Genomic DNA, 11,201 nt, shown 5'->3' with positions numbered 1-11,201 from the left:
CATCTGAGTCGGAGTAGATCTCGTGGCTCCGTTAAGTCCTGGAGGAGCATTTTCTTGGTTCTTCTCGTCCCTTCAGAGGAAAAGGACAAAATGTTTGAGAGAGATCACCTTGTTTCTGTTTTATAACACATGACAGAAAGATGTGATGGAGCTAAAAGCTGCTGAGGAGGGAGGGATTCCTGCTGAATCTGGGTGTGAAGTGGTCTGTGAAGCTGGGATTTCGTCTCTTTCAGGCACCATGGCTGCTGGACTGAGGTGGCTCATTTTGCTGCTGTTGCTCCTCGGTTGTTGGCAACCTGCTGGAGCCAAAGAAGGAAAATCCACGAAGAAGGGAAAGAAAGGAAAACAAGTCGTCTGTCCATCGTGAGTCATTCTGATGCTGGGATAAAGTGAAGATGTGTGTTGATGTAATGATTTTTGTTCTTTTTTATTTGATTTGATAGAAATTAGTTTCAAGACAAAAGAAAAACAATAAAGCGTAAAGCCTCGAATGTCTAAAAGAAAAACAGAAAAACTGTCAAAGTTCGTAGCTTAAATTTCTCATCATCAAACTGAATGTGAAACACACATAACCATCATTTAGCACATGACATGCAGGAGTTTAGTTGTCAACATGACAATGCAGAGAAATCTGAAATTAGCATCTTCAATTTATAACAGCAAAGTAAACATGTCGTAAAAACATCATCTGCAGCACCAGCTGACAAAAATCCACATTATCCAGCCTTTTCCCAACATCCACACCAGCCCACTACTTCAGTCTTAGTTTCTGATTATTTTACACGTTGCAGCAACAAAAGAAATAAACAGCCTATTAAATGCTGAATGACAGCAGGTAAACGGCAGGTAAACGGCAGGTAAACGGCGGGTAAATGGCAGGTAAACGGCGGGTAAACGGCGGGTAAACGGCGGGTAAACGGCAGGTAAACGGCAGGTAAACGGCAGGTAAACGGCAGGTAAACGGCAGGTAAACGGCGGGTAAATGGCAGGTAAACGGCGGGTAAACGGCAGGTAAACGGCAGGTAAACGGCGGGTAAACGGCAGGTAAACGGCGGGTAAATGGCAGGTAAACGGCGGGTAAACGGCAGGTAAACGGCAGGTAAACGGCAGGTAAACGGCGGGTAAACGGCAGGTAAACGGCGGGTAAATGGCAGGTAAACGGCAGGTAAACGGCAGGTAAACGGCGGGTAAACGGCAGGTAAACGGCGGGTAAATGGCAGGTAAACGGCAGGTAAACGGCAGGTAAACGGCGGGTAAATGGCAGGTAAACGGCAGGTAAACGGCAGGTAAACGGCATGTAAATGGCGGGTAAACGGCATGTACACGGCGGGTAAACGGCAGGTAAACGGCAGGTAAACGGCATGTAAATGGCGGGTAAATGGCATGTAAATGGCATGTAAATGGCGGGTAAACGGCATGTAAACGGCAGGTAAACGGTATGTAAACGGCAGGTAAATGGCAGGTAAATGGCATGTAAACGGCATGTAAACGGCATGTAAACGGCATGTAAATGGCATGTAAATGGCGGGTAAACGGCATGTAAACGGCATGTAAACGGCAGGTAAATGGCATGTAAATGGCATGTACACGACGGGTAAACGGCATGTAAACGGCAGGTAAACGGCATGTAAACGGCAGGTAAATGGCATGTAAACGGCAGGTAAACGGCATGTACACGGCGGGTAAACGGCGGGTAAACGGCAGGTAAACGGCAGGTAAACGGCATGTAAATGGCAGGTAAACGGCAGGTAAACGGCAGGTAAACGGCATGTAAACGGCATGTAAATGGCAGGTAAACGGCAGGTAAACGGCAGGTAAACGGCAGGTAAACGACGGGTAAACGGCAGGTAAACGGCGGGTAAACGGCGGGTAAACGGCGGGTAAACGGCAGGTAAACGGCAGGTAAACGGCAGGTAAACGGCATGTAAACGGCGGGTAAACGGCAGGTAAACGGCGGGTAAACGGCAGGTAAACGGCATGTAAATGGCGGGTAAACGGCATGTACACGGCGGGTAAACGGCATGTACACGGCGGGTAAACGGCAGGTAAACGGCAGGTAAACGGCAGGTAAACGGCATGTAAATGGCGGGTAAACGGCATGTACACGGCGGGTAAACGGCAGGTGAACGGCAGGTGAACGGCATGTAAACGGCATGTAAACGGCGGGTAAATGGCATGTAAATGGCGGGTAAACGGCATGTACACGGCGGGTAAACGGCATGTAAACGGCAGGTAAACGGCATGTAAACGGCAGGTAAATGGCAGGTAAATGGCATGTAAACGGCATGTAAACGGCATGTAAACGGCATGTAAACGGCAGGTAAATGGCATGTAAATGGCATGTAAATGGCGGGTAAACGGCATGTAAACGGCAGGTAAATGGCATGTAAATGGCATGTACACGGCGGGTAAACGGCATGTAAACGGCAGGTAAACGGCATGTAAACGGCAGGTAAATGGCATGTAAACGGCAGGTAAACGGCATGTACACGGCGGGTAAATGGCGGGTAAACGGCATGTACACGGCGGGTAAACGGCAGGTAAACGGCATGTACACGGCAGGTAAACGGCAGGTAAACGGCAGGTAAACGGCATGTAAACGGCATGTAAACGGCAGGTAAACGGCATGTAAACGGCATGTAAACGGCAGGTAAACGGCATGTAAACGGCATGTAAACGGCGGGTAAACGGCATGTGCACGGCGGGTAAACGGCAGGTAAACGGCATGTAAACGGCAGGTAAACGGCAGGTAAACGGCATGTAAACGGCATGTAAACGGCATGTAAACGGCAGGTAAACGGCAGGTAAACGGCATGTAAACGGCATGTAAACGGCATGTAAATGGCATGTAAACGGCATGTAAACGGCAGGTAAACGGCATGTAAACGGCATGTAAACGGCGGGTAAACGGCATGTGCACGGCGGGTAAACGGCATGTAAACGGCAGGTAAACGGCAGGTAAACGGCATGTAAACGGCATGTAAACGGCGGGTAAACGGCATGTGCACGGCAGGTAAACGGCAGGTAAACGGCATGTAAACGGCAGGTAAATGGCAGGTAAACGGCGGGTAAACGGCATGTACACGGCGGGTAAACGGCATGTAAATGGCAGGTAAACGGCAGGTAAACGACATGTAAACGGCATGTAAACGGCATGTACACGGCGGGTAAACGGCATGTAAACGGCGGGTAAACGGCATGTACACAGCGGGTAAACGGCAGGTAAACGGCATGTAAACGGCAGGTAAACGGCGGGTAAACGGCATGTACACGGCAGGTAAACGGCATGTAAACGGCATGTAAATGGCAGGTAAACGACAGGTAAACGGCATGTAAACGGCATGTAAATGGCAGGTAAACGGCAGGTAAATGGCATGTAAACGGCATGTAAACGACAGGTAAACGGCATGTAAACGGCATGTAAACGGCGGGTAAACGGCAGGTAAACGGCAGGTAAATGGCAGGTAAATGGCATGTAAACGGCAGGTAAATGGCATGTAAATGGCATGTAAATGGCGGGTAAACGGCATGTACACGGCGGGTAAACGGCATGTAAGCGGCAGGTAAACGGCATGTAAACGGCATGTAAACGGCAGGTAAATGGCATGTAAATGGCATGTAAATGGCGGGTAAACGGCATGTACACGGCGGGTAAACGGCATGTAAGCGGCAGGTAAACGGCATGTACACGGCAGGTAAACGGCATGTAAACGGCATGTAAACGGCATGTACACGGCGGGTAAACGGCATGTACACGGCGGGTAAACGGCAGGTAAATGGCAGGTAAATGGCATGTAAACGGCATGTAAACGGCATGTAAACGGCATGTAAACGGCAGGTAAATGGCATGTAAACGGCAGGTAAATGGCATGTAAATGGCATGTAAATGGCGGGTAAACGGCATGTACACGGCGGGTAAACGGCATGTAAGCGGCAGGTAAACGGCATGTAAACGGCATGTAAACGGCAGGTAAATGGCATGTAAATGGCATGTAAATGGCGGGTAAACGGCATGTACACGGCGGGTAAACGGCATGTACACGGCAGGTAAACGGCAGGTAAACGGCATGTAAACGGCATGTACACGGCGGGTAAACGGCATGTAAATGGCAGGTAAACGGCATGTAAATGGCATGTAAACGGCATGTAAACGGCAGGTAAACGGCATGTAAACGGCATGTAAACAGCAGGTAAACGGCATGTAAACGGCATGTAAACGACGGGTAAACGGCATGTACACGGCGGGTAAACGGCAGGTAAACGGCAGGTAAACGGCATGTAAACGGCAGGTAAACGTCAGGTAAACGGCGGGTAAACGGCATGTACACGGCGGGTAAACGGCAGGTAAACGGCAGGTAAACGGCATGTAAACGGCAGGTAAACGGCAGGTAAACGGCATGTAAACGGCATGTAAACGGCAGGTAAACGGCAGGTAAACGGCATGTAAACGGCAGGTAACCGGCAGGTAAACGCCAAGTAAACGGCGGGTAAACGGAAGGTAAACGGCAGGTAAACGGCAGGTAAACGGAAGGTAAACAGCGGGTAAATGGAAGGTAAACGGCAGGTAAATGGAAGGTAAACGGCAGGTAAATGGAGGGTAAACGGCAGGTAAACATCAAGTAAACGGCGGGTAAACGGAAGGTAAACTTCCTGTAAACGCCAAGTAAACGGCAGGTAAACATCAGGTAAACAGCAAGTAAACATCAGGTAAACGGCAGGTAAACGCCAAGTAAACGGCAGGTAAACATCAGGTAAACAGCAAGTAAACATCAGGTAAACGGCAGGTAAACATCAGGTAAACGGCAAGTAAACATCAGGTAAACGGCAGGTAAACATCAGGTAAACAGCATGTAAACATCAGGTAAACGGCAGGTAAACGCCAAGTAAACGGCAGGTAAACATCAGGTAAACAGCAAGTAAACATCAGGTAAACGGCAGGTAAACGCCAAGTAAACGGCAGGTAAACATCAGGTAAACAGCAAGTAAACATCAGGTAAACGGCAGGTAAACATCAGGTAAACAGCAGGTAAACATCAGGTAAACAGTATGTAAACATCAGGTAAACGGCAGGTAAACATCAGGTAAACATCAGGTAAACGGCAGGTAAACGGCAGGTAAACATCAGGTAAACAGCATGTAAACATCAGGTAAACGGCAGGTAAACATCAGGTGAACAGTATGTAAACATCAGGTAAACGGCAGGTAAACGGCATGTAAACGGCAGGTAAACGGCAGGTAAACATCAGGTAAACGGCAGGTATACATCAGATAAACGGCAGGTAAACATCAGGTAAACAGTATGTAAACATCAGGTAAACGGCAGGTAAACATCAGGTAAACGGCAGGTAAACGGCAGGTAAACATCAGGTAAACAGCATGTAAACATCAGGTAAACGGCAGGTAAACATCTGGTGAACAGTATGTAAACATCAGGTAAACGGCATGTAAACGGCGGGTAAACGGCAGGTAAACGGCGGGTAAACGGCAGGTAAACGGCAGGTAAACGGCATGTAAATGGCGGGTAAACGGCATGTACACGGCGGGTAAACGGCAGGTAAACGGCAGGTGAACGGCATGTAAACGGCAGGTAAACGGCAGGTAAACGGCATGTAAACGGCATGTAAACGGCGGGTAAACGGCAGGTAAACATCAGGTAAACGGCATGTAAACGGCGGGTAAACGGCAGGTAAATGGCGGGTAAACGGCATGTAAACGGCAGGTAAATGGCAGGTAAATGGCATGTAAACGGCATGTAAACGGCAGGTAAATGGCAGGTAAATGGCATGTAAACGGCATGTAAACGGCATGTAAACGGCAGGTAAATGGCATGTAAATGGCATGTAAATGGCGGGTAAACGGCATGTAAACGGCAGGTAAATGGCATGTAAATGGCATGTACACGGCGGGTAAACGGCATGTAAACGGCAGGTAAACGGCATGTAAACGGCAGGTAAATGGCATGTAAACGGCAGGTAAACGGCAGGTAAACGGCAGGTAAATGGCATGTAAATGGCATGTACACGGCGGGTAAACGGCATGTACACGGCGGGTAAACGGCAGGTAAACGGCATGTACACGGCAGGTAAACGGCAGGTAAACGGCATGTAAACGGCAGGTAAACGGCATGTAAACGGCATGTAAACGGCAGGTAAACGGCATGTAAACGGCATGTAAACGGCGGGTAAACGGCATGTGCACGGCGGGTAAACGGCAGGTAAACGGCAGGTAAACGGCAGGTAAACGGCATGTAAACGACATGTAAACGGCATGTAAACGGCATGTACACGGCGGGTAAACGGCAGGTAAACGGCATGTAAACGGCAGGTAAACGGCAGGTAAACGGCAGGTACACGGCAGGTAAACGGCATGTAAACGGCATGTAAATGGCAGGTAAACGGCAGGTAAATGGCATGTAAACGGCATGTAAACGACAGGTAAACGGCATGTAAACGGCATGTAAATGGCAGGTAAACGGCAGGTAAATGGCATGTAAACGGCATGTAAACGACAGGTAAACGGCATGTAAACGGCATGTAAACGGCGGGTAAACGGCAGGTAAACGGTAGGTAAATGGCAGGTAAATGGCATGTAAACGGCAGGTAAATGGCATGTAAATGGCATGTAAATGGCGGGTAAACGGCATGTACACGGCGGGTAAACGGCATGTAAGCGGCAGGTAAACGGCATGTAAACGGCATGTAAACGGCAGGTAAATGGCATGTAAATGGCGGGTAAACGGCATGTACACGGCGGGTAAACGGCATGTAAGCGGCAGGTAAACGGCATGTACACGGCAGGTAAACGGCAGGTAAACGGCATGTAAACGGCATGTAAACGGCATGTACACGGCGGGTAAACGGCATGTACACGGCGGGTAAACGGCAGGTAAATGGCAGGTAAATGGCATGTAAACGGCATGTAAACGGCATGTAAACGGCAGGTAAATGGCATGTAAACGGCAGGTAAATGGCATGTAAATGGCGGGTAAACGGCATGTACACGGCGGGTAAACGGCATGTAAGCGGCAGGTAAACGGCATGTAAACGGCATGTAAACGGCAGGTAAATGGCATGTAAATGGCATGTAAATGGCGGGTAAACGGCATGTACACGGCGGGTAAACGGCATGTAAATGGCAGGTAAACGGCAGGTAAATGGCATGTAAACGGCATGTAAACGGCAGGTAAACGGCAGGTAAACGGCATGTAAACGGCATGTAAACGGCATGTAAACGACGGGTAAACGGCATGTACACGGCGGGTAAACGGCAGGTAAACGGCAGGTAAACGGCATGTAAACGGCAGGTAAACGTCAGGTAAACGGCGGGTAAACGGCATGTACACGGCGGGTAAACGGCAGGTAAACGGCAGGTAAACGGCATGTAAACGGCAGGTAAACGGCATGTAAACGTCAGGTAAACGGCAGGTAAACGGCATGTAAACGGCAGGTAACCGGCAGGTAAACGGCATGTAAACGGCATGTAAACATCAGGTAAACGGCATGTAAACGGCAGGTAAACATCAGGTAAACGGCAGGTAAACTTCATGTAAACGCCAAGTAAACGGCGGGTAAACGGAAGGTAAACGGCAGGTAAACGGCAGGTAAACGGAAGGTAAACGGCAGGTAAACGGCAGGTAAACGGAAGGTAAACAGCGGGTAAATGGAAGGTAAACGGCAGGTAAACGGAAGGTAAACGGAAGGTAAACGGCAGGTAAACGGCAGGTAAACGGAAGGTAAACAGCGGGTAAATGGAAGGTAAACGGCAGGTAAATGGAAGGTAAACGGCAGGTAAATGGAGGGTAAACGGCAGGTAAACATCAAGTAAACGGCGGGTAAACGGAAGGTAAACTTCCTGTAAACGCCAAGTAAACGGCAGGTAAACATCAGGTAAACAGCAAGTAAACATCAGGTAAACGGCAGGTAAACGCCAAGTAAACGGCAGGTAAACATCAGGTAAACGGCAAGTAAACATCAGGTAAACGGCAGGTAAACATCAGGTAAACGGCAAGTAAACATCAGGTAAACGGCAGGTAAACGCCAAGTAAACGGCAGGTAAACATCAGGTAAACAGCATGTAAACATCAGGTAAACGGCAGGTAAACGCCAAGTAAACGGCAGGTAAACATCAGGTAAACAGCAAGTAAACATCAGGTAAACGGCAGGTAAACGCCAAGTAAACGGCAGGTAAACATCAGGTAAACAGCAAGTAAACATCAGGTAAACGGCAGGTAAACATCAGGTAAACAGCAGGTAAACATCAGGTAAACAGTATGTAAACATCAGGTAAACGGCAGGTAAACATCAGGTAAACATCAGGTAAACGGCAGGTAAACGGCAGGTAAACATCAGGTAAACAGCATGTAAACATCAGGTAAACGGCAGGTAAACATCAGGTGAACAGTATGTAAACATCAGGTAAACGGCAGGTAAACGGCATGTAAACGGCAGGTAAACGGCAGGTAAACATCAGGTAAACGGCAGGTATACATCAGATAAACGGCAGGTAAACATCAGGTAAACAGTATGTAAACATCAGGTAAACGGCAGGTAAACATCAGGTAAACGGCAGGTAAACGGCAGGTAAACATCAGGTAAACAGCATGTAAACATCAGGTAAACGGCAGGTAAACATCTGGTGAACAGTATGTAAACATCAGGTAAACGGCAGGTAAACGGCAGGTAAACATCAGGTAAACATCAGGTAAACGGCATGTAAACATCAGGTAAACGGCAGGTAAACGCCAAGTAAACGGCAGGTAAACATCAGGTAAACAGCAAGTAAACATCAGGTAAACGGCAGGTAAACATCAGGTAAACGGCAAGTAAACATCAGGTAAACGGCAGGTAAACATCAGGTAAACAGCATGTAAACATCAGGTAAACGGCAGGTAAACGCCAAGTAAACGGCAGGTAAACATCAGGTAAACAGCAAGTAAACATCAGGTAAACGGCAGGTAAACGCCAAGTAAACGGCAGGTAAACATCAGGTAAACAGCAAGTAAACATCAGGTAAACGGCAGGTAAACATCAGGTAAACAGTATGTAAACATCAGGTAAACGGCAGGTAAACATCAAGTAAACATCAGGTAAACGGCAGGTAAACGGCAGGTAAACATCAGGTAAACAGCATGTAAACATCAGGTAAACGGCAGGTAAACATCAGGTAAACATCAGGTAAACGGCAGGTAAACGGCAGGTAAACATCAGGTAAACAGCATGTAAACATCAGGTAAACGGCAGGTAAACATCAGGTGAACAGTATGTAAACATCAGGTAAACGGCATGTAAACGGCATGTAAACATCAGGTAAACGGCAGGTAAACATCAGGTAAACGGCAGGTATACATCAGATAAACGGCAGGTAAACATCAGGTAAACAGTATGTAAACATCAGGTAAACGGCAGGTAAACATCAGGTAAACGGCAGGTAAACGGCAGGTAAACATCAGGTAAACAGCATGTAAACATCAGGTCAACGGCAGGTAAACATCAGGTGAACAGTATGTAAACATCAGGTAAACGGCAGGTAAACGGCAGGTAAACATCAGGTAAACATCAGGTAAACGGCATGTAAACGGCAGGTAAACGGCAGGTAAACGGCATGTAAACAGCAGGTAAACGGCATGTAAACATCAGGTAAACAGCATGTAAACATCAGGTAAACGGCATGTAAACATCAGGTAAACGGCAGGTAAACGGCATGTAAACGGCAGGTAAACGGCATGTCAACATCAGGTAAACGGCATGTAAACGGCATGTAAACGGCAGGTAAATGGCAGGTAAACGGCATGTAAACGGAAGGTAAACGGCATGTAAACGGCATGTAAACGGCAGGTAAACGGCATGTAAACATCAGGTAAACGGCAGGTAAACGGCAGGTAAACGGCATGTAAACGGCATGTAAACATCAGGTAAACGGCAGGTAAACGGCATGTAAACGGCATGTAAACGGCATGTAAACGGAAGGTAAACGGCATGTAAACGGCAGGTAAACGGCATGTAAACATCAGGTAAACGGCAGGTAAACGGCAGGTAAACGGCATGTAAACGGCATGTAAACATCAGGTAAACATCAGGTAAACGGCATGTAAACGGCATGTAAACGGAAGGTAAACGGCAGGTAAACGGCATGTAAACGGAAGGTAAACGGCATGTAAACGGCAGGTAAACGGCATGTAAACGGCAGGTAAACGGCATGTAAACGGCAGGTAAACGGCACGTAAACGGCAGGTAAACGGCATGTAAACATCAGGTAAACGGCAGGTAAACGGCAGGTAAACGGCATGTAAACGGCAGGTAAACGGCACGTAAACGGCGGGTAAACGGCAGGTAAACGGCAGGTAAACATCAGGTAAACGGCGGGTAAACGGCAGGTAAACATCAGGTAAACATCAGGTAAACGGAAGGTAAACGGCAGGTAAACGGCAGGTAAACATCAGGTAAACGGCAGGTAAACGGCATGTAAACATCAGGTAAACGGCGGGTAAACGGCAGGTAAACATCAGGTAAACGGCAGGTAAACGGCAGGTAAACATCAGGTAAACATCAGGTAAACGGCATGTAAACGGCAGGTAAACGGCATGTAAACATCAGGTAAACAGCATGTAAACATCAGGTAAACGGCATGTAAACATCAGGTAAACGGCAGGTAAACGGCATGTAAACGGCAAGTAAACGGCATGTCAACATCAGGTAAACGGCAGGTAAATGGCAGGTAAACGGCATGTAAACGGAAGGTAAACGGCATGTAAACGGCAGGTAAACGGCAGGTAAACATCAGGTAAACATCAGGTAAACGGCAGGTAAACGGCAGGTAAACATCAGGTAAACATCAGGTAAACGGCAGGTAAACATCAGGTAAACATCAGGTAAACGGCAGGTAAACGGCAGGTAAACGGCATGTAAACATCAGGTAAACGGCAGGTAAACGGCATGTAAACGGAAGGTAAACGGCATGTAAACGGCAGGTAAACGGCAGGTAAACGGCATGTAAACGGCAGGTAAACGGCACGTAAACGGCGGGTAAACGGCAGGTAAACGGCAGGTAAACATCAGGTAAACGGCGGTTAAACGGCAGGTAAACATCAGGTAAACATCAGGTAAACGGCAGGTAAACGGCAGGTAAACGGCAGGTAAACATCAGGTAAACGGCGGGTAAACGGCAGGTAAACATCAGGTAAACGGCAGGTAAACGTCAGGTAA

General features: G+C 47.9%; 1 protein-coding gene across 1 annotated transcript in view; it reads left to right on the top strand.

Moving 5' to 3' along the window:
* Positions 1-238: 238 nt before the first annotated feature.
* The window catches only part of LOC306774327 (glycine receptor subunit beta-like), a gene marked incomplete at both ends in the record, with an annotated part of 114,376 nt that continues 103,413 nt past the window's right edge, over positions 239-11,201 (top strand). Inside the window, one exon of the mRNA XM_079264340.1 lies at positions 239-363. Coding sequence (XP_079120466.1) covers positions 239-363 — 125 coding nt within the window. The remainder of the gene's footprint in view (positions 364-11,201) is intronic.

The sequence above is a fragment of the Telmatherina bonti genome (assembly GCF_933228915.1).
Source record: "Telmatherina bonti genome assembly, chromosome: 3".
NCBI lineage: Eukaryota > Metazoa > Chordata > Actinopteri > Atheriniformes > Telmatherinidae > Telmatherina > Telmatherina bonti.
Note: the sequence above shows the minus strand (reverse complement) of the source record. Positions and strands in the feature narration are given on the sequence as shown.